The 22879-nt window shown below is 41.6% G+C and overlaps 1 protein-coding gene across 1 annotated transcript; it reads left to right on the top strand.

The window, feature by feature from the left end:
- The first annotated feature begins 10152 nt into the window (after window positions 1-10152).
- On the top strand, window positions 10153-10584 carry LOC148041583 (uncharacterized). The gene is made up of 2 exons (XM_087688518.1): window positions 10153-10341; window positions 10426-10584. Exons 1-2 carry the CDS (start codon window positions 10153-10155, stop codon window positions 10582-10584), a joined length of 348 nt encoding a protein of 115 aa, XP_087544644.1.
- The last annotated feature ends 12295 nt before the right edge of the window (window positions 10585-22879 follow it).

The following is a 22879-nucleotide window of genomic DNA, read 5'->3' as shown; positions in this document are numbered from 1 at the left end:
TGGTTGATTCTATTAAAACCGTGGGAGATTTACATGATGCTGCATGAAGATTTGTTGTGCCTGGTGTTCTTTTCTTCATTGTGATCATATGAAACATGATAAACAAGCTTGTTGATGTTACAAGATAGATTTTCTTGCAAAAGAATTCCCTTTTCCTTGGTGTTCCTCTCGGGGCTCCACTGACTGATGAATGCAAGGACAATCTTTTCATCTTGAGTTCCATTGAAAGTAGAGAATTTGAAATTTCTTTTACTTATCTTTGTTTCTTTGCAGATGGATTGAGCTTCGAGCGTCGCATCAATGGTTCGTCGGATAAGATCTTCGGATTGTGGTCCATCTTTGTCAATGGTCGATCGTTGTTAATTGGCCAATTGAACTTGCAAAGCTTGTCGGGCTCTTCGTTCTTCATCTAGCTGCATCATAATTAAATCCAATTTTTGTTCCATCGTAGATTCAGGAAGGTCACTTTCAGCCATTAAATCATCCATATTTTGTTCCTTCATCCTGTAAAAATACAAAAGACCTCACTCTCTCAAAATCCAATTAGCTAGATGAGCGTAGCTCAAAGTCGAGTATACAAGGCTTATAGATTTTTGTTTGGCTTTCACGGTCTTCGTCTTTTGCGGTTGCGGAATTTGTAGTCTTCGTAAAATTTGCGTATGACCTTCTGCGTGTGCTGAAACTAGTTCAGCAAGTCCGCGTATGCGAACAGAGTCTTCCAAGGAACAACTTTGTAGTTCTATGCTTCTATGCAGGAACAGTCCTTATGGGAGTTATTGAAATAAGTCAGTTTTGACTTCTGAGAACTTGATTGACCTTCGTGACTTGCTGTAATCACAAGACTTGTAAAACTTGAATGATTAGGAGGATTTATGAATAGCTTAGATGACTAAGCTTGAGTTGACCACTCGACGATTTTGAGGGGGGGCATTTTTCTGCGCCGAAAATCACGCTGAGATGTCGCCCGTTCAGAAGTCATCGATTTTATGAGCTGAAGCTTTATAATAAGCTTTTAGCTAAAGCTTGTAAACTTCTTGGCTATGGAAATAAAGCTTAGTATACTGTTTCAAACGACTTGTTGAAGGAAATATTGATGTGGTCCTCCACTTCCTCAGGCTGGTCCTTCGCGATCAGAGGCTGTTGATAGAGGTTCTTGATCGCCAGGAATCCACCCGTATCGACCGTTTGCAATGAAACTAATTGTAGATCTCGATCGTTCCAGGAGCTTCGCCTTCGTGCAAGATGGATAGCGATTGGAAGCTCTCGATCTCAGCTTCGCTCTCATACCACTGGTCCACAGATCGAATGTTGTAAGCGCGCGTAGTGAGCGTCAGAAGGTCCCCAAGAACAAAAGAAGTCTACTTTTTGCACAAAACTCAAGGTAGAAAGCATGCACGATATGAACAAGAGACCAATTGGGTGCAATCTCCCCCCATGCCTTGTGTGAGCGCTCCACAAAGCATGTATTTTATGTATTAATCATCTTCAAGCTCAAATAATAGCCCAAATTACAAAATAGCACGCTTTTGGCTTTTGAGTTTGCTTAAGTGTTAAATAGAAATAAATCTAATGGGCAGAGGCCCAAGAAGTCAGGCATATCCAATACAATGTCCAAATACAAATATCATAATCGTGCGCCCATGCGCATACAAAAATAATAAATAAATATCCAACGCCTTAATAAATAAGTGTGACAAAATATAGGCACCATGCCTAAGGTATGCGCCCATATAAATATAAGTGACAACTCGAATACACGTTATCCTCCAATGCTTTCCTCCACCACTACTGCTATCACTACACATCAACTGAAGCATTCACAATCGTTAGTAAAATAATACAATTAAACCGACAAAAGTGAATACCTAGCAATCTTCAGCTACATAAATAAATCAATTGGTTAGAAATCAATCCTAACCTTAATTTATTACGAGTGTGCACTCTAAACTCATAAACGTTTATCAATTTAATATGTATTTTGCGAAATCACCGGCTATGGAATCAACCATGTACACACTAAATCAACGAAACGCCCGAAAAGGATAGGCGTCCCCATCGATTTCTCGCACAAAGAATCCACTTTGTGTATGAGCCCCGGTAAACAAAATTTACGGAATCCACCATAAAAACCTCACGGAATCCACCGTGATATATGCCTCCTGGCATCGTCCTCCCCCGAGATCTAAGCCCTTTCCAAGTGATCTTTACACCCCTTTCCCCTTGGAATTTAAGCCATTTTCTCCCTTGCCCCCAAAAACCCACCTTAAGCCGGGTCTTAAAGACCCTTCTCGTGGTCCATTTAAACCCCCCTTCCCGTGGGGTTCCACTAAACCCTATAAGCTCACCTTGCCCTGAGGTTTAAAGCAACCCTTCCCGTGGGATTTCCTATACAAGTCCCTTTCTGGGCCATTTACCCCAGGGCTCTTTAAAACCCCTTTTTCCTTGCATCCCTGGGAATTAAACCCTTTCGGCCCTTGGTTTCCCCAAAAGTCACCTAGCCCGGATTTTTGAGCCTTTTTCATACCCTTTCCACAAGGCTATTTAATCCCCATTTCCTTTTAAATCCTCCCCTTGTATTTCACAAAGCCAATTTTAACCCTTCCGTGGATTTTGCCCCCCACACAAGTTCTTTAGAGACTCCCATGACATTCCCACTCAAGCCGTATTAGCAAGTTTTAAACCCTCCTTTCATTGGTTCTCCTCAAGTTCACCCTAACCACCGGATTCAAAAACCATCTTTCCTATTGCAATTGACACAAGCCTATAAGGTCTTCCAAAGCCCAAGTCCACAAGACGAAGCATCGGCCAAGGAAGCCGAATCTAAAAGGGAATTGCGTGTGTGAGGGAGACGAGCCAAGATCATAAGTCTATGGCCAAGGAAAGAAGGTCAAAATCCTAATGGCCCCTAAAAAGGCACAAGGCGCAACCGTAGGAAGATCATCTCCTAACATCCATGTGGACATTTCACTGAATCCACAAGTCCAGGTTTTCTTCCTATTTTTTTAATTTACGTCGGAATATCGTAATTATGCATGGTTAATTCACGAAAGTAAGATGCACTTTTACGATTGAAAAACATTGGCTATCTTAGGAAAAATAACTCATAATCAAGGAATCGGTCATTAGTATTCTTCAAAGGAATGAATGGAAGAAGGACATAAGATGTCTATGCATTCTTAGCAAATTGTTTATAAGCATTGCAAAGTAACAAATTTAGATCAACTAATGACCATTCTTACAAAGTTGAAATGATGGTTGTACACTTTGATTATGCTTGGAAAGATAAAAATCGCATGTTTCAATGTTAGACATCTCTTTCTTTGCAAGGATTCATTAAAGAAGATTGCTAACAAACTGTATGAATTTGCAAGGCATGGAAATGACTCTAGGGCTGCATGAAGTAGATTAACCTCTAGGAAATTGGCATAAATCTCAATCAATTACGTAAGTAGTTACGAAAGGTTGTGTAAATTTAGCATATGAATAATTCATTCAGAAATGAAATTAGGAAAAAGCAGCACGGTTCACATAAAACCCTAAAAGCCTACACTACAACACAATGCCACCATACACGCGTCCATTACACGCGAAAAGTTACGGGCGCGTGTATGGTTGTTTATACTTACAGCAATATCGGGCGCGTGTATACATGCATGTAACAGTGCGTGTATATGCGCCAAGTTACGAGCGCGTGTATGGTCGTGTATAGTTACAGCAGTATCAGGCGCGTGTATAATTGCATGTGAGGGCGCGTGTATTTGCGCGTTAAGTCTGTCATAATACACGCTCTGTTACACGCAACACAGAGCCTAACTACAGAAATCCATTTCTTTTCAAAACAGAAAACCATTAAGTTTTAAAAATGTCATTGTGCATTGCAGTGTTTACAAACCATTACAAAATCCCACTACATGCACTTACAACAACGTAATATATTGAAAAATATATCTTCATATGGTTATTGAAAGACAAAGTATACAATAGAAATGTCATGAATTTGGAACAATACAGTGATGGATTGGTTAGGGTTCGATCTCATCTTCAATAAGATCCATCCTTGCCAAACGATCAACATCAATATCCATTTGATCAATTTGTAAGGCTACGATTAAATTTATTCTACTATCGCTATTTTGCCCATTGATAATGGTACCGATGCCTTGATCATTCTCATCATCATCACCATCATCCTCAATGGAAGGGTCATCCTCATGATCATGAGAAATGGCACGCTCATCCTCATTATCATGATCATCTACATTGGCATGTTCGACATCATCTTCTTTGCGGCTTGCCACATCCTCCATATGCTCCATATCAGTGAATGTATTATACATTACTTTGGAACGTGGTGCAATAGGAATGACATACCACCATTTACTGTCATGCACCATTGGCAGATAGATAACCTGCTCAAATACACATAATTCATTAATTAATTAGCATATCAAAAGTCAAGGGGTGCGCGAGCTTAGATATATATGTACATGAAACACATTTGTAAAAAAATGCATACCTGCTCACATTGTTGTGGCAATACGAGCGTATCTTTCTTTGTTTGCCAAAACTTTGTAGAGTCAATAGTTACATAGCCACTTGCATGGCGTTTTATCGTTGCGTTAGGCCCTTTTTCCACCACGTTCATTTGCCATTTGACATCCAAAACATACACAAAGAAGCAGCGAAAGTCAAGTCTGTATATGTCTTGGATTGTGCCACAATAATCATCCATTTTTCCATTGGCTCCCTCAAAGCTACTAATGACGCCGCAATCTTGTGTATTCCTCTTTTCATCTATTCTTTGTGTTCGAAAATGCTTGCCTTCACACCATATAGCATTGAACATAGTGCACTGGACCAAAATATAAGCAATATCTATGTAAGCAATTAATGTGAATAAATATGAAAAGCCAATCACTTACAAAGAATGCAAATTTACATTTGTTCTATGTACCTTTAACATGCATCCTCGTGCATACTCCCATTCTTCCGCCGTGATATGCAGCCCCTCATCTCTCTCTGCTCTCTCCATTTCCTCATGCAACCAATCAACATGAATATCATTCGGAAGTGTTGCTAGATGCTTAGGGTACGCCTTACGAGAGCCATGTTGCCTCCGAAAGAGAGCTCTGTCTGCTTGCCTTTTTGTCTTTGCATCCTCGTATCTTGTAACCCATCTGCTCATCACATCACTATTAAGGATGCAAGTGAAATTAAGATCATCAATCAATGTTCTCTCAATTACTTTGCTATGTCCTTTTCCTTGAGGCACAATAGACGTCATCCTCAAGTCCTCTTCATTGCTCCATAGTCGCGGCAAAGAGCTATCCACCTGATCAAGAAATTCTGATATATATACAAGAGACTCTTGTATCAACCAACCCTCAGCCATGCTTCCTTCGGGCCTTGCACTTTGCCTCACAAAGTCTTTTAAGGTCTTCATGAAGTGCTCTAGGAAGAACATCCAACGGGCATGCACAGTGCCACATAAAGCAATTTCATCCACTAAATGCACAATGAGATGTAGTTGACTTGTGAGAATGGTTCGCGGAAAAGTCTCCTCTACCATACAAACCACCTCCACTGCCATAACACGCGCATCATCCAATGTGGCTGGATCAATTGCTTTGGAACTAACATATCTGAAAAATAAATGCACAGTACGTTATACCTCATGCACATTCATTTTGCAAGGTATAATGAAGGGTGATCTTACATGGGATTTACATACCTCACAAGCTCGCCCATCTTATAAATACATCTTTTCAAACTCCTGTCTGCACAATGGTCGATGCTAGTAGGTAGTATGAACTGCGCACATAAGAGCACATGTATATTTGGGTTAGGGCATTACAAAATTTAATTTCAACCTACAATAATTGGAAAACACTTACTTGGAGCATCTTGTGCCAATCGTGGGACTTCAACCCATGTAGTTGCTCAACCCATCTTTTCTTAGTGGTTGTAAACGCTCCCTTCAACGATCTCATGCATCCAGTGGGAGTACGCAAAGTGGTGATGGCTTGCTTTACCTGCTTCTCCTCCTTCTTTGATATAATCCAGGGAGCAGGCGGAAGACGAACGTGCCCACCCTCCTCTCGTGGCCAAGCTTGACGCATACGTCCTGCGACCTGCAAGTCCTCCCGTATGCTAACATTGTCTCTTTTACCAATAACATGTTCCCAAATACTAGATCCCACATTCTTGAAGATGTGCATGGGATCAAGAAGATGGTTGATCTTGAGATGGGTCCAATATGGTAGCCGGAAAAAAATGGAGTACCTACACAAGGGATTGCAGACTGTCATCTTTATTCCAACTTTAGAGACTACACAAAACAAGATTGAAAACAATGGAGATGTACCTGTTCATGCCATCTGGAGGAAGAACATTTGAAGACTCCCAAATACGCTTCCAATCTTTTGCACGAAGTGTCTGTGGATGAATGTTCCTCTTACTAGGAGCATATTTAGGGTGATCTGATGGGAGAAATCGATGATGATTATCGAATATGGTCTTACACAAACCATCAGCATACTCATGTACCAATGAAGGGCCACATATAGGACATGCATGTTTACCCGATGTCCTCAAACCTGTTAAAATAAAAAAAAAGTTAGAATAATAAAGTCAATAGTTATAATTGATATAGCTAATAGTATTAGAGTCGGGAGGTAGTTAGAATTCTTACCAGAACAATCGCTGTATCCTGGAAAGTCATGCATTGTCCACATCAACACTGCTTTTAAGTCGAAGTGTCGAGAGGAGGGAGGCCTACTAATGTCCACTACCGCAACACCTCTCCATAGTTCCTCCAACTCATCAATCAACGGTTCAAGATAAACATCCATATGCTTGACTTTATGTTTCCCTGGAATCAGAAGGGATAACATAAGATGTCCCTTCTTGATTGCCATTGATGGTGGAAGGTTGTAATTCACCAACACAACCGGCCACACGCTATATGCGGTGCTCTTGAAACCAAACGGATTCACTCCATCCATACCTAGGCCAAGTCTAAGTTTCTGGGCTCTGTTTTAAAGCTGGGCCACTCATCTTCAATATGCTTCCAAGCAGGAGTGTCTGCAGGAATTCTCCACATGCCATCATCCGATCGATGCGAGGAATGCCATGACATGAGCTCTGCTATGGATTTGCACTTGAACATGTGTTTGATGCGAGGAATTATAGGAAAGTGTCGCAAGACTTTACGAGGTACATCAAAACTCTTCACATCTGTTCTATACCTTGCTTCACCACAAGTGGGACACTGTCGAGCCTCCTTATGCGTCCCACGAAAGAGAATGCAATCATTGACGCATGCATGTATGCGATCATAATCCAATCCTCCAAGAGATGTCACATAGCACCTCGCTTTGTCTCTTGAGGTGGGTAGTCTATTCCCCTTTGGAAGCATGTTTGATAATAGCCTGCATCCAATATCATCAATTAGCCCATAACCCTAAACCCTATACTGTAAACCAAAAACCACTAACTCAAATTTGCAAGTTACAATGCTTACTTCAATAATGCGTCAAGACTTGCATTGCTCCATCCATAAACTGTTTGTATATTGAGCAGTTCAAGTGAAGCACGTAAAATAGAGAATGTGCACCCTTCAAAAACCGGTGTCGATGAAGCGTTGTAGAGATGCTCTTGTTCCATATCATTGTCGTCCACACCTTTGCGATCATCCCTAAAAAGATTCCGCACCATGTCATCAAACACCTCCTCTTCCACAACTTCGTGGGGTGCAGGGCTATTGTCATCCCTTTCCCACTCATCTCCGACAACAGATCCCGAAGCTCCAGCATCATCTCGTCGACGCTTTGCATGCTCTCGCCGTGCGTATGGCACCATGTTAGGGTGTGGTACTGCATCCTGCTTCAATCACAGTATATATATTACAACGCGCTCCATTAATTTGCACACCATGAGTTATTTTAATACTTTCAATTCACATCTTCTCACCTCTAAACCTGTTTGAATCCATTCTCCATACATCGAGATGTGATTCAATGTAATTCGACGCGCTCGTACAATGCACCCTTGACATCGATTACACGTACACTTGATCCTTTGTGCCAGCCACACGTCGCGATCACGATGACGCATTGTCTCATCCTCACCAGAACTGCTTGAAGAGGATGATGACATGCTATGTCCAAAATAACCAATACAGAAGTAGGATCAGTTTTTAGTGAAATCATACACATCCTATGCACAAAACAATGGATACACAAGAACAATCAGTTTTAAAAAAAAGTATAAACAGTCTCTGTGTCGCGTGTACAGGCGCGTCTACAATGTATTCTGCTGCGCTTTTACACGCGCTTTTACACGCGTGCTTTTTGCGTTTACCTACCGCGCGCGTCGCTTTCTTTCTTTCAAAAGCCCTCTTTCAAAACACTTCTTCTTCTTCTTTCTTTGTCGCTACAGTACCTCTGCCTCCAGCTCTTCCAAACCCCCGAACCTGCCTCTTCCAACCAGCCTTCTCCCTCTTGGACTACCCAAAAGAAGCAAAGGGTGCAGACAACACAGAAAGGGAGAGAGAAGCAAGAATCAACGAACTCACTTTTCAAAGACTTTTCAAAGAGGTTGGTTGTCGTTTGTTTGTTTTGGCAAATCTGTCGCTTTCTTTCTTTCCACCCGTGCTATGTGTACTTGAAAGCGACAGAGGATAGAATTCACACACATTGTATATGTGCTTAACTATTTATTTCTTGACAAACGACATCCGTCAAGATAGAGGAAAGAGAGAAGAAGGAACCCTTGTGTATGTGTTTAGTCATTTCTCCCTTGATGGACAATGTCCGTCAAGATAGAGGAAAGAGTTTTTGTTTTTCATGAATTTCGTCACTAATTCGAAATGAACTTCTTCTTTTGGCTTATGATCTTCTACTAATTCGATGTTTGGTATTGTAAGAGATATGTTTATTTTCTAGAATGGTAGATATATGTTGTAGGTTATATATTGTAGGAGATATATTGAGGAGATATATTGTAGGAGATATGTTTATTTTTTATATGCATGTTTTGCTTGGTTCATTGAGGCGGAATTTCGACGCTTTGCAGATTCTTCATGGATCCAGGCTCTTCCTCCGATCCGTGGGCATACGCCACTTGGATGATGGAGATGATAAACCATTTTGGGCGCCATCCTAATCCAGTGGAGCTGACAGAGTATATGTATGCCCATCCTCCTCCTAGACTCCCAGGTCACACCGCGCCCCCAAGTACACAAGCCTCTCCACTGCCGTCTACGCCTGCGAGTCCGGCGAGACGTACCCCTGCGCATACACGCTCACCGAGGAGACACACCCCTGCACGGACACACTCACGCACACCCTCCTCTGTACCGTCACATGAGGGCTCACGGCCACCATCACGTGCTCCCTCACAGCCACAGTCACGTACACAGTCACGTGCAGCCACCCCTAGTCATGGCTACTCCCGCAGTATAGATGAGAGCCGACACCGCAGTAGGGAGAGCGGGAGTGGAGGATTATGCGGCGGGTGCTTTGGTGGGGGGGGGTAGTAGGGCACGTGGTGAGAGAGGGCATGGAGGGAGGCATGTACGAGGAGACAGTGAGGAGTCGGAGGAGGCGAGAGAGGTGGAGGGAGAGATTTTCTACGATGTTACGGATAGGGGCGGGGTAGTCATGGATGCGAGAGGGAAACAGGTGATGGAGTATATGCGGGGGGTAGTTTCAAACATGTATAGAAACTGTTTTGTAAAATTTAAAGATCAGGATAGCCGGTTAGTTAGGGAGGTCCTAGATAGTGTACATAGTCGGTACCCCAATCCCCCACGAGCGACATTCTCGGATGTATGGGGAAGGACGCGAATAAGGGAGATCTTAAGTAATAAAAGATCTCACCTTAAGAAACTCGCGTACGATGATGGGGTGAATGTAGCTGCGGGTGGCTATCCTTGTGAGAAACCTGCCACTGCCCACAAACACGAGTGGAAGGAGGCAAAGAAGCGCGCAGAGGGAGGCGTGAAGAGCAGGCAGCATGTGGAGGCACGACGGATCCAGATGGAGACCATTGGATCGTCGCATTTCGGATCTGGCGGCGTCGAGTCGTGGGAGGCAGAGTTCGTAAGTAACTTGCCTCTTTATTTGATTGTTTGCCAAATTCATTGATTCTATGATTGTTTTGATCTTACAAACTATCTTGATTATGTTACAGCGACGGGTTATGGGGAGGAGGCCCACAGCCCACGAGACTGGGTATGCTCGCCGCAATAGCAGACGTGACACGTGGGCCATCTTCAGAAACGAGGAACGTATTACGGATGCACAGTTTGACGCGGCCATGAGACCATACGGTCGACAGGTACTTGAAAACTCTAAATGAATGATTTCGGTTTATTTAATTGCATATATATGTATACTTACATACGGTATATTTCTTGAACAGGCACAAGCTGCTGATGCTCCTGCCCCTGATGATCCAGCCGCCACTACTGATGTTCGTGCCACTGCTCCTGGTGGAGGCGAGCACCACTCATCGGAATATACCGATGCGAGCTCCTCTGATCATGGAGAGAGCATACGGTCCTCATCATCCTCTGATTAGCTTTCAGAATACTGTAGGATGTGGTTGTACAAAATTTTTTTGTAACTGAAGCCATGGGCTTTTTTGCACCTAGCTCCCTATTTGACTTTGTATATATTTGTTCCTAATTAAAGCCATGGGCTATTTTGACATATGGACTCCCTTGTACACAAATGTATCATGTATTGACAATGTATTGAATCGTATGTCTTGAGTCGTGTATTAAGTTTTAGATAGTAATATTGAATCGTGTATTCATAGAGAGTGAGTCTTGATTCGTGTCTTGAAATCTAAATCGCTCTTTTTTTATGGTGCAATGCACCAAAAAAAAAATCCAGAGAGTGCCTTTGGGTGGCTGGATGCTGGAACAGCATCCAGGCACCCAAAAGCACTCTCTGGATTTTTTTTTCCCTCTGTAATCGCGTGTCATCTGTCAAAATCACGTATATCTGCGCGGATAGTCTGTTAGATTCGCGTGTAAATTTGCAGCAAAACTGCGCAGAATGCGTGTATGGGGTCGTGTATTCGCGCGACTGACTGTCACTGTACACGCGCTTTTACACGCATGTCTCTGGCCGCGATGATACACGCGCTATTACACGGGCCCGACACTTTTTTTCCCAAGTCATTTTGTGCGGCTAGGAGCGCGGGTATGAGCCCGATCCCTTGTAGTGCTAGTAGCATGAATCGTGAATGCATGTTTTAGAAGGATCAATAGGAATTATGCCATAACTTAACATACGCTTTGATCTTAGCCAGAAAATTTAGGGTTTGTAAATCTAATCATACGTAGACAATGAATCATGTAATTACGAGAATGGTATCGTAAATATCTTCAAGAATAGACAAGTAAATTGGTTTACCCTAAACACGTAAACCGTGAAGGAATCGCTTAGGAAGGGTTAAATCAATGCAACATATCCCAAAGTGCTAACTAGGGTTTAGCACGTTGAGGACGTGCCCTACTCGCATTTATTGCCAAGTTGAAACTCTCATACCCTTAAAAAAATCCTGTCCACATTTACAGAATGTAGGGACAATAGGACATATTTGCGAGAAACAATCTAGGGTCTCTACCCTTAGGATCGCTCGTTAAAAATATGAAACTCGGTTTGAATTTGAAACCCTGGGACCGACAATGTCAGTCTAGTGCAATCAGGAACGGATTGTTATGAAGACACCCTAACCCTGTTTCCTATCTAATCATGATTCCATGATTAGAAGATGTCGTTCGGTGGGTAAGATAGTCCCATGGATTAGGTGCGACACTTCTGCAACAAGTTGCAGAGTCGCATGATCTTGTGATTTGATCACAAGGGAGTGGCCAATTCCTTGGAATGAGATTGGCAGATTCTTGCGCAAGTTTATGTTGCAAGAGGATGAGTAGTCATCCTGACATAGCACCTTTCTTGGGAAAAGTGACAAAGATAAGGGGATTAGATAATTGCTTGGAAGCAAAAGACCAATCAGTAAATTGGAATAACATATTTACTACTAATGGAACTTAAGGTATTGGGTAAGTTGGGTTAATAGGGTACGGCCCTAACCCAAGGATATAAGGGTTAACAAACAAACCCTTGGGAAACTTGCGGAGTCACAATTGATCCCGGAACGAGTGTTGGATTCATTCGGAAAGAAGGATTCTCTCCTTAGCAGTTGGCCAAAATAACGACCACTGGAAATGATTGTGTTGGTAACAGTTTAGAGAGCACTGTTTGCTTCGTTTGCTCAAGGAATTAAAAAATGAAAAGATATTTAATGCTTCAGGTTGAAGGCCTGAAGGGAGAGGTAGCTTCAGTGACCCCCGACTGTGTGCCTCACCCTAACCAAGGGGGTTGTTAAACACGCCAAGAAGGTGGACTGAACCACCACGAGAGGTCTCTCCGTTGAGCGCTACTTGGAGCAGGAGGACGCTTGGGTGCTAGGGGGGCTCTGGCCGTAAATCCCTCGACTTTCGAGCCCTGCACAAGAGGCTAACGTGACTTGGGATTAGATCTCAAGGCCCGCATACTAGGCTACGGGCGAAATCTTGGATTAGTAATCCCTCTGGATTTTTGGATATCCTTTTGGAGGATTATGGATAAGCCTATGGGTTGGACTTTTTAAATGTATTCCAAAGATAAATATGATAAGTTGTTAAAAAGGAACTTGTTTGACATTGCTTTTCTATGTCAAGTGCTATGATTACGTGAAGGAACTAGTACCTAACGAGCTAATTAAGGAAGTTTATTGATGCATGTCCAACTAAATGTGATAGGTAATTAGATAACTAAAACAACCTTGCGAAAGTGCGGTGGATGTGGTCATGGGTCCCTCCTATGGATGGGTGGTCCTAGTTGGCCAGGAACTTTTCTCAATCATAATGGGCAGCAAGAAGATCATCTCAAAGGAAATGAATAGCAAAGGCACTGACCTAGACTCTAGGTTATAAATATCCTGGTTTACACTATTTTAGGGGAATGGAATCGGACTATGCCTTATGGCAAGGAGATTGAGCTTTGCATCCCTCTCGTTTCCCATTCTCCTTGAACCAAGTGCAGCGTGAATTCACTTCGGCCCTGGCGTTTCTGCGTAAAGTAGTTCACTCGGGGTTCAATGCTAGTTGCTATTTAGAAAATGACCTTTAGGGAAAACCCTGATTCAAGTCGGTCCTAAGTGGTAACGGCAAGAATACTTCCGCTATGTGGTAGACGCAGAAAGTCCTGGATCGCAAACCCTGTAAAATTCCATGGGAGTGCTGGGCAAAGCTTTCTAGATCTCCTTTTCGATGGACCACTAAGACATGTCCTAAAGAGAACAGGTGGACACGTTACAGTTGGTATTAGAGCAAACCAACAAATGATTTTTTTTAAAGAAATCTTAATAAGAAAAAGTAAAGAAAATGTTACTTTTTTGAACATTTTCTTACTTTCGATGCTGTCTTGCAGAATTATGAAGCATGGAACAGGTTCTTAGTGTTTCGAGTCATGTTTATGACTGCAATGCATTCCTCGGATTATCGACAAAGGGTTGAGATGATGAACATCCTAGATTGTATCTATAATCCATCGCCTTTATACATGGAATGAAGATTGACGGGTGACTTAGGAATCTACTATATAGCTGCCCACTGGTTTGCATACCTTCAAACTAACCTAAAGAGGATCAAGTGGTTAGAAGACCTGAAGATCGTGATGCTATTTATTTTTGTGGAGGCTAACGTAAACTCAACTTTACATATTCGAGGTCGAAGGGTTGAGCTGAACTCATATATATATGAGGAAGTGACCCGTGTAATCCCCGCCGACAGGATCAGGGTGTTGGAGCGCTATGAGAAGAATCGGTTCCAAAGGAAAGGATACCCTAATCTTCCGATGACTTACCGATTCCTGAAGATCCATGACTCAAAATCATACTATTATCCAGTTCCCGTAGATAAATATAATACAACATTATTCTCCCCAAACTAAATGTAATGATTGCTCTATTATATCAGGAAATGTTGTACTCCGAAAGGGCTAGACCCATATAAATGGAATAAGACTTCTTTTTATCAATGTCTGTTTTGTCTATGAGAATTGATAAAAAGTTAAGTGGCTAGATTTCTTGATTGATAGTTGAAATGGAGATGAAATATAAATCATAACGATTAACGAGTAATAACGTTAAGAAACCTTTATCCAAGCACAACCCCAGGTACAGATTCCCAATTCGCCTCCCACATCAAGTACTGCTGTAATCCAGGAGAAGAAGTTTCTTATTAAGCGGATTAAGCCACCCGAATTTGATAAGAAAGGTAGGATTGTCCAAGCGGATGCTGAAATTTGGATAGAGTCTATGAGAATTACTTTGAAGCAGCCGGTACTGCCCTCACCAACTAGGCTATGCTCGCCAAGTTGAAGCTCACCGGCGAAGCCAAGCTTTGGTGGAAGCAATGGTGTAGAGATCAAGGGATCGCAAAAGGATCCGTTACCTGGGAAAAACTGAAGAAAGTCGTGCAAGGAAGATACTTACCACCTGCATATCGCACACAGAAAATGAATAAGTTCTACGAACTAAAATAGTTGGGACTCACTCTTGACGCATACTACTCTAAATTCGTCTCACTTCTTAAGTATGCACCAGAGATGGACATGACACAGCAGGTGTCAAAATTTTGTGGTGGTTTAAACCCACCAGTGAATACCCGTCTCAAATCTATGTGCTCATCAGATCTTCAGGACACACTTATTCGAGCTGCACCTATAATTCAGGAGATGCAGGCTAAGCCAAGAAGTAACAAAACTTGGTCTTATAATGACCTGAACAAAGGAGCATTTAGGCCTCAAATGAAGAGAGTTCAAGGTCAAAATCAGGGACAAAGAAAGAAAGCAAGAACTAATAATGCCAATAGCTTTGTCCCTACCCAAAGCAATGGCTGAAACATCTGTTGTTTCCACTGCAATGAGCCATGACATTTCAAGAGGCAATGTCCCAAGCTTGGAGAAGGACAGCGCTAGGCATCTTTCCAAGGAACGGGCTGTGGCCAGGGAGCCGCTACTCAAGGCAAAGGAAGAATCACCTGTGTTGCCAATAGGGAAATGTGCGAAGAAGAAGATCCGACCATGGAAGGAGAGTTTGAAAGGGCAACAATCCATGCCGCTCTTCATAAGAAAGGGCCGAATCGCCAGTTCTCAGTGATTCAGACACCGTCGGACTATCAAGGTAAAGGTTTGATCAAGACCTTGATTGATTGTGGCAGTACACATTCCTTTATCTCACCAGCTTGTGCAAAAACATTAGGAATAGCCAAAATAGAAGCTCTTACCTTGCTTGTGGAATTAGCAAATGGTCATGAGGTTACTTGTACCATGCAAACTGCTAAGGTGGAATTCTTTCTGGGAGAAAAGACGACTTCAGTCAAATTCAGAGTCATGAACTTAGGCATCCATGAGTGTCTTCTTGGAATGGATTGGCTTAAACCTAATGATGCCCACATTCATTGTGGAAAGGGCCAAATTTCCTTTCGGAACTCTGAAGGGGATTTAGTCACAACTCAAGGTGAGGCTGGAATGCCAAAAATTCAATTGGCCAAAGCATCTCGGATTATAAAGGGAGTCAGAAAGGGACTACCTGTCTACTTAATTAAGCTCAACAAGTTAGAACAGAAGCAGGAGCCTAGTGAAGGACCTTCTTGGCTAAAGGAATACGCGGACGTATTTCCTGAAGAGTTAACAGAACTCCTGTCTCAAAGAGAAGTGGTTCATGAGATCAAGCTAGTACCAGTAGGAGCTGTGCCAATTGCAAAGAGACCTTATAGAATGTCCATCCCGGAAGCAATTGAGTTGAAGAAAAAACTCAAGCAATTGCTAGATTAGGGTTCCATCCGTCCTAGCAGTTCACCATGGGGAGCTCCAGTACTGTTCCAGAAAAAGAAAGATGGAATGCTTCGACTATGTATTGATTACAGAGGGTTGAATCAATCAACTGTCAAGAATAAGTACCCTATTCCTAGAATAGATGATCTTCTTGATCGTCTTCAGGATGTGAAGATCTTCTCCAAGATTGATCTCAGGTCTGGTGACTATTAGATAAGGATCAAGGATGAAGATATCCCAAAAAAGGCCTTCAACACAAGATATGACACTTTGAGTTTCTAGTTATGTCATTCGGGCTTACGAATGCACCTGCCACCTTCAAGAGGTTAATGCAGGATATCTTTAGGCCATATCTTGATGACTTCGTATTCATCTTCTTCGATGACACTTTAGTCTATTCCAAATAGGAGGAAGATCATGAACCCCAACTTCGGATTGTCCTTGAGACAATGAGGTCACATAAGTTGTATGCTAAGATGAAGAAATGTGCATTCTTCAAACATCAGATTGAATATCTAGGATTCATTGTATCAGCAGAAGGAATCTCAGTGGATCCGACCAAAGTCAGAGATGTTCTAGAATGGCCAATACCAACAACTCTCAAAGAAATACACAGTTTTCTTGGGTTGACAGGATGGTATATGGTCTTTATAAAAAATTATGCCTTGTGATTGTAGCACCTCTAATGGACTTATTGAAGAAGCAAACATCCATTGCATGGTCAACTGTTGAACAAACCAGCTTTGATAGATTGAAGCAAAGTTTGGTATCAATACTTATCCTAGAACTTCTAGACCTCAGTAAGGAGTTTGAGGTAGTAACTAATGCTAGTACTCTTGCCTTAGGATGTGTGCCCATGTAGGAAGGTCATCGTGTAGCTTACTCTTCAAGGAAACTGAAGAGCCGTGAGAAGAATTATGCTACCCATGATCTTGAATTGCTAGCTGTCATCCATGCTCTAAAGCTTTGGAGACACTACCTGTTGGGTAACAAGTTTACTCTAGTGACTGATCATAAAAGTCTTAAGTGGATCTTTACCCAGAACGAGCTCAACATGAGGCAACGTCGGTGGATTGAAGTGTTGGAGGAGTACGACTTTAAAATCATGTACTGACTGGGAAAGGAGAATGTAGTTGTCGATGCATTCAGTCGCAAGGCATTCCTTAACTCATTAATCTTGCAAAATCCATCAACAGCTAGATCCCTAGCCACAAAGGTGTCCATGCCAAACAATCCAATACTTGAGCTGGCTAGAGAAGAAGGATGCCATGATCCAGCCTATCAAAAGATGCTAAGGGAGATCTTTATCAAGGACCAAGACCAAAAGCTACAGGCTAAGTATCATGAATTCTCTATCAATAGTGGATTTTTCTACTATAGAATGAGGTTATGTATATCAGCAAGCCAGTCACTTAAGCAGAAGATATTGTGGGAAGCTCATGATTCCCCTTTCTCAAGACATCCTGGCTATGCTAAGACTCTCAATGCAGTTAGGAAGACCTATTACTGGGAGAGGCTTAAAGGTGATGTTCTTAAATATGTCACTGAGTGTTTGTCTTGTCAACGTATCAAAGCCGAACATGTCAAAATGGCAAGAAAGTTAAAACCACTTGACATTCCCCAAATGAAATGGGAATTCATCAGTATGGACTTTGTTGTTGGCCTATCCCAAGTTCAGGGAGGATACAACTCCATCATGGTTGTGGTTGACATGCTTACTAAGATTGCACACCTTATTCCAGTAAAGACAAACTGTAAAGCCTCAGACATTGCAAGGTTGTTTATTAAGGAGATATTCAAGCTACATGGGCTACCTAGAAGAATCATTGGTGATCGGGATTCTCTCTTCACATCACACTTCTGGAGAGCTATCTTTGAAGCCATTGGGACTCAACTCTGTTTTAGTACAGCTTACCATCCCCAAACTGGTGGCCAAATGGAGCGAGTCAATCAAGTCATTGAGGATATGCTAAGGGCACACTGTTGTCGTGAGCAAAAGAGGTGGATTCAATACTTGCCTTTGGTTGAATTTTCCTACAATGCTACTTATCAACAAAGCATTCAAATGACCCCTTTTCAAGCATTGTATGGTCATGACTATTGAAGTCCCCTAAACTTCTCAGATCCAACCTTGAGGGTTGAAGCTTCAAGGCAGATGTTGGAAGAGATAGATGACCAAGTAAAGTCAATAAGACAAGACATCCAAGCCGCCAAGGATAGACAGATAGCATATGCGGATTTGAAGCGTCAAGATAGAATCTTCGAGGAAGGGGACATGGTCTTCATTCGCGTATGCCCAAAAAAGAGTTCTCTATCCTTAGGAGATTGCAAGAAGCTAAGTCCAAGGTATTGTGGACCATACAAGATCCTCAAGTGCCTAGGACCTAATGCTTATAGACTGCAACTCCCTGAGAACCTAAAGGTTCATAATGTATTCCATATCAGCCTATTGAAGAAGTATGTACCTAATCCTAGCCATGTACTTGATGACCAACAAGTTGTAATGCCTAGCCAAGGAGTCCTTTAGCTATGGCCTGACAGGATCTTAGATGTTAGGGAGAGACAACTAAGATCTAGAACCTTGAGAGAATGCCTCGTCCAGTGGAAAGATTATCCTCAGGAGGATGCCACTTGGATAGATGAAAGCACTCTCAACCACCATCAATATCCCCACCTTATCTCGAGATGAGGACATCTCGATTCCTCCAAGGGGGAGAGAATGTAATATTTCTGCTGAAAATATTACGAGGCTGTGTGAAGTCTCAGGCAAATGACAATGCCGACATTGTGGTCATGGATGGTGCGGTCTTTAATAGTACACTCCCCACTGGCCAATCAAGACTAACGACTAAGAAAACCCGCATATCTTCATATGAACCTCCTCTTAGGAGGAGGTCAAGGCGATAATCTTACATTTATTGCAAATTTTTTAAATCCTCTTTCCCCCAGCCGAAGTGTGGTTGAGGGAAGAGGATGGGGCTAAAATGGGACAGTGTAGAGGTGGAGGGGAGTGACTGCATGCAAGCACCATGTGGGGGAGGGAGGCCTTACCCCCCTTCCTATAAATACCCCCTCTAAGGGGTGAGAAGGGAGGGAGTCGTGGAGAAGCTGAGAGAGGTCGTGAGGCTGTTGAAGACCAACATGGAGAAGCAGAGAGGTTCTGAGCTACTGAAGACCGTCGTGGAGTGGAGGAGGAATTCCATAGAAGAGTTGCCAGCTGCTGCGTCCACTGTCGTCGGCTGAAGCTGTGCACATTGCCAAGCGCCGTCTCAAATTGCTACCGCCTGAGATAATGGCCTCCATCGATCTCCTATCCTTGGCACATGGTGTAATTAGAAGCCTTAAAAGCTTGTTAGAAGCTTTTAAGGGGGGGGGGGCTCTTTAAGCCCCCGTTTTCCCCTTGCATTATTACACAAGGGGTTTTTTTAAAACACCGGTGAAATTAAGCATTTCCCTTGCCTCCATCGGGATTTAAGCACTTTCCAAGCGATCTTTACACCCCTTTCCCCTTGGAATTTAAGTTGTTTTTCCCATTGCCCCCAAAAACCCACCGTAGGCCGGGTTTTAAAGACCCTTCCCATGGTCCATTTAAACCCCCCTTCCTGTGGGGTTCCACTAAAGTCCTATAAGCTCACCTTGCCTTGAGGTTTAAAGCAACCCTTCCCGCGGGATTTCCTATACAAGTTCCTTTTTGGGCCATTTACCCCGAGGCTCTTCAAAACCCCTTTTTCCTTGCATCCCCGGGAATTAAACCCTTTCAGCCCTTGGTTTCCCCAAAAGTCACCTAGCCCAAATTTTTAAGCCTTTTTCATACCATTTCCACAAGGCTATTTAATCCCCGTTTCCTTTTGAATCCTCCCCTTGTATTCTGCAAAGCCAATTTCAACTCTTCCGTGGATTTTCCCCCCCACACAAGTTCTTTAGAAACTCCTATGACATTCCCACTTAAGCTGTATTAGCAAGTTTTAAACCCTCCTTTCATTGGTTCTCCTCGAGTTCACCCTAACCGTCGGATTCAAAAACCATATTTCCTATTGCAACTCCCACAACTACTATTTACATCGAAATATCGTAATTATGCATGGTTAATTCACGAAAGTAAGATGCACTTTTACGATTGAAAAAAATTGGCTATCTTAGGAAAAATAACTCATAATCAAGGAATCGGTCATTAGTATTCTTCAAAGGAACAAATGGAAGAAGGACATAAGACGTCTATGCATTCTTAGCAAATTGTTTATAAGCATTGCAAAGTAACAAATTTAGATTAACTAATGATCATTATTACAAAGTTGAAATGATGGTTGTACACTTCGATTATGCTTGGAAAGATAAAAATTGCATGTTGCAATGTTAGACATCTCTTTCTTTGCAAGGATTCATTAAAGAAGATTGCTAACAAACTGTATGAATTTGCAAGGCATGGAAATGACTCTAGGGCTGCATGAAGTAGATTAACCTCTAGGAAATTGGCATAAATCTGAATCAATTATGTAAGTAGTTACGAAAGGTTGTGTAAATTCAGCATACGAATAATTCATTCAGAAATGAAATTAGGAAAAGGTTGCATGGTTTACATAAAACCCTAAAAGCCTAGCAGCATGAACCGTGAACCATGTTTAAGAAGGATCAATAGAAATTATGCCATAACTTAACATACGCTTTGATCTTAACCAGAAAAGTTAGGGTTTGTAAATCTAATCATATGTAGGCAATGAATCATGTGATTACAAGAATGGTATCGTAAATATCTTCAAGAATAGACAAGTAAATTGGTTTAGCCTAAACACCTAAACCGCAAAGGAATCGCTTAGGAAGGGTTAAATCGATAATGAGAGAGGGAGAGAAGAGAGAAAAAGAGAGAGAGAGATAAAAACATTAAACATAATAGGGAAAGAGAGAAAGAGAGGGTGAGGGTGAGGGAGGGAGAGGAAGAGAGAAAAGGAAATGAGAGAGAGGGAGAGGAGAGAGAAAGAGATAAAAAACATTAAACATAATAGGGAAAGAGAGAAAAGAAAATGAGAGAGGGAGAGAAAAGAAAATGAGATAAAAACATTAAACATTAAACATAATAGGGAGAGGAAGAGAGAAAAGAAAATGAGAGAGGGAGAGGAGATAAGAGAAAAAACATTAAATAATAGGGAAAGAGAGAAAGAGAGGGAGAGGGTGAGGGAGGGAGAGGAAATGAGAGAGGGAGAGGAAGAGAGAAAAGGAAAGAAAGAACGAGAGAGAGAGGGAGAAAACATTAAACATAATAGAGAAAGAGAGAAAGAGACGGAGAGGGAGAGGGAGGGAGAGAGAGAAGGAGGGAGAGGTTGTGGTTTTCTTGTTTGTAGTAGTAGCAGTAGTAGTAGTAGTTTTTTTTTTCTTTTCTTATTTATTGTTGTTTAGTTTTCTTGTTTTTGGTTGTAGTAGTAGTAGTAGTTTTTTCTTCTTTTCTTGTTTATTGTAGTAGTAGTAGTTGTTGTTGTTGTTGGTTTTTTTTTTCTTGTTTTCTTGTTTATTATAGTGGTAGTGGTAGTGGTAGTGGTAGTGGTAGTCATGGTCATGGTTGTGGTAGTAGTAGCAGCAGTAGTAGTAGTAGTTGTTGTTGTTATTATTTTTTCTTATTTTCTTATTTATTATACTGGTAATGGTAGTAGTAGTGGTAGTCGTGGTCATGGTTGTGGTCATGGTCGTGGTCATGGTTGTAGTCGTAGTCATAGTTATAGTCGTAATCATAGTCGTGGTCGTGGTCGTAGTTGTGGTCGTGGTCATGGTTGTAGTTGTAGTCGTGGTCATGGTGGTGGTCGTAGTTGTAGTCGTAGTCGTGGTCATGGTCGTCATCGTAGTCATGGTTATGGTCGTAGTCATGGTCGTGGTCATGGTTCTAGTCGTAGTCATAGTCATGGTCTTAGTCGTGGCTGTGGTCGAGGTCATAGTCGTGGTCGTGGTCGTGGTCATGGTCGTCGTGGTGGTCATGGTCATAGTCGTAGTCGTAGTCGTGGTCATAGTTGTAGTCGTCGTAGTCATGGTTGTAGTAGTAGTAGTGGTTTTCTTGTTTGTTGTTGTTGTTGTTGTAGTAATAGTAATGGGTTTTTTTTTCTTATTTATTGTTGTCTATTTTTCTTATTTGTTGTTGTTGTTGTAGTAGTGGTAGTAATAGTAGTTTTTTTTTCTTTTCTTTGTTTGTTGTTGTTGTTGACATAGTAGTAGTAGCAGCAGCAGTAGTAGTAGTTATTGTTATTGTAGTAGAGAGAGATATATATTTTGCTAAAGAAAATGAAAGAGGAAGAGGAAGAGAAAAAAGAAGAAGGAACAACAACAAGAGAAAAAATCCCTTCTCAAACAAGAGTTACAAGAGAAGAAATCCGTTCTCAAACAATTTAAGAAAAAAAGAAATGATAACAAAAACAAATTGTTTGTCATAATGTAGACAAAATGGAAAATGATGAAGGTCTTGTTATTCAAGATCACGAGGCGTATCTTAATCAGTGTGTCCCATGTCCTTGCTCTCAATGCAAGCTGGTAATTAGACAAAAACGTCGATTGTCTATAGAACACATACGACGCTTCGGCGAGTTTCAATCTGAGATCATTGATCAGGCGCTCTTGATGATTGCATGCACTCAGAAAAAGCATAAAAATTTGGAATGTCGATTATCATATAAACCTCAACTCATTAATCATAGGACAATTATAAGTCAAGTAGTTCTATGTCTCCTTGTCTACGTTATATTATATTTGATTGATTAGAGTAATAATATTAGCTCATGCTTGTAAATCAATTAAGTCAAACTCTAAAATTGATCATATTAATACGAAATTGAATATGTCAAATGATTTCTAATAATAATTAGAATACATAAGATTCAATACAACTAAGAATAATTAAAATATACATTATTGAATATACCTAATGACTTATGAACTAATGAATGAACAAATATGTATAGAGTAGAAAATTAATAACAATATTATAAATGTAGACTAGTAAGTTA

The sequence above is a fragment of the Lygodium microphyllum genome, chromosome 1, assembly GCF_053477565.2.
Source record: "Lygodium microphyllum isolate KBCC chromosome 1, Lygodium_microphyllum_v1.1.10, whole genome shotgun sequence".
In the NCBI taxonomy this organism is placed as follows: Eukaryota; Viridiplantae; Streptophyta; class Polypodiopsida; order Schizaeales; family Lygodiaceae; genus Lygodium; species Lygodium microphyllum.
Note: the sequence above shows the minus strand (reverse complement) of the source record. Positions and strands in the feature narration are given on the sequence as shown.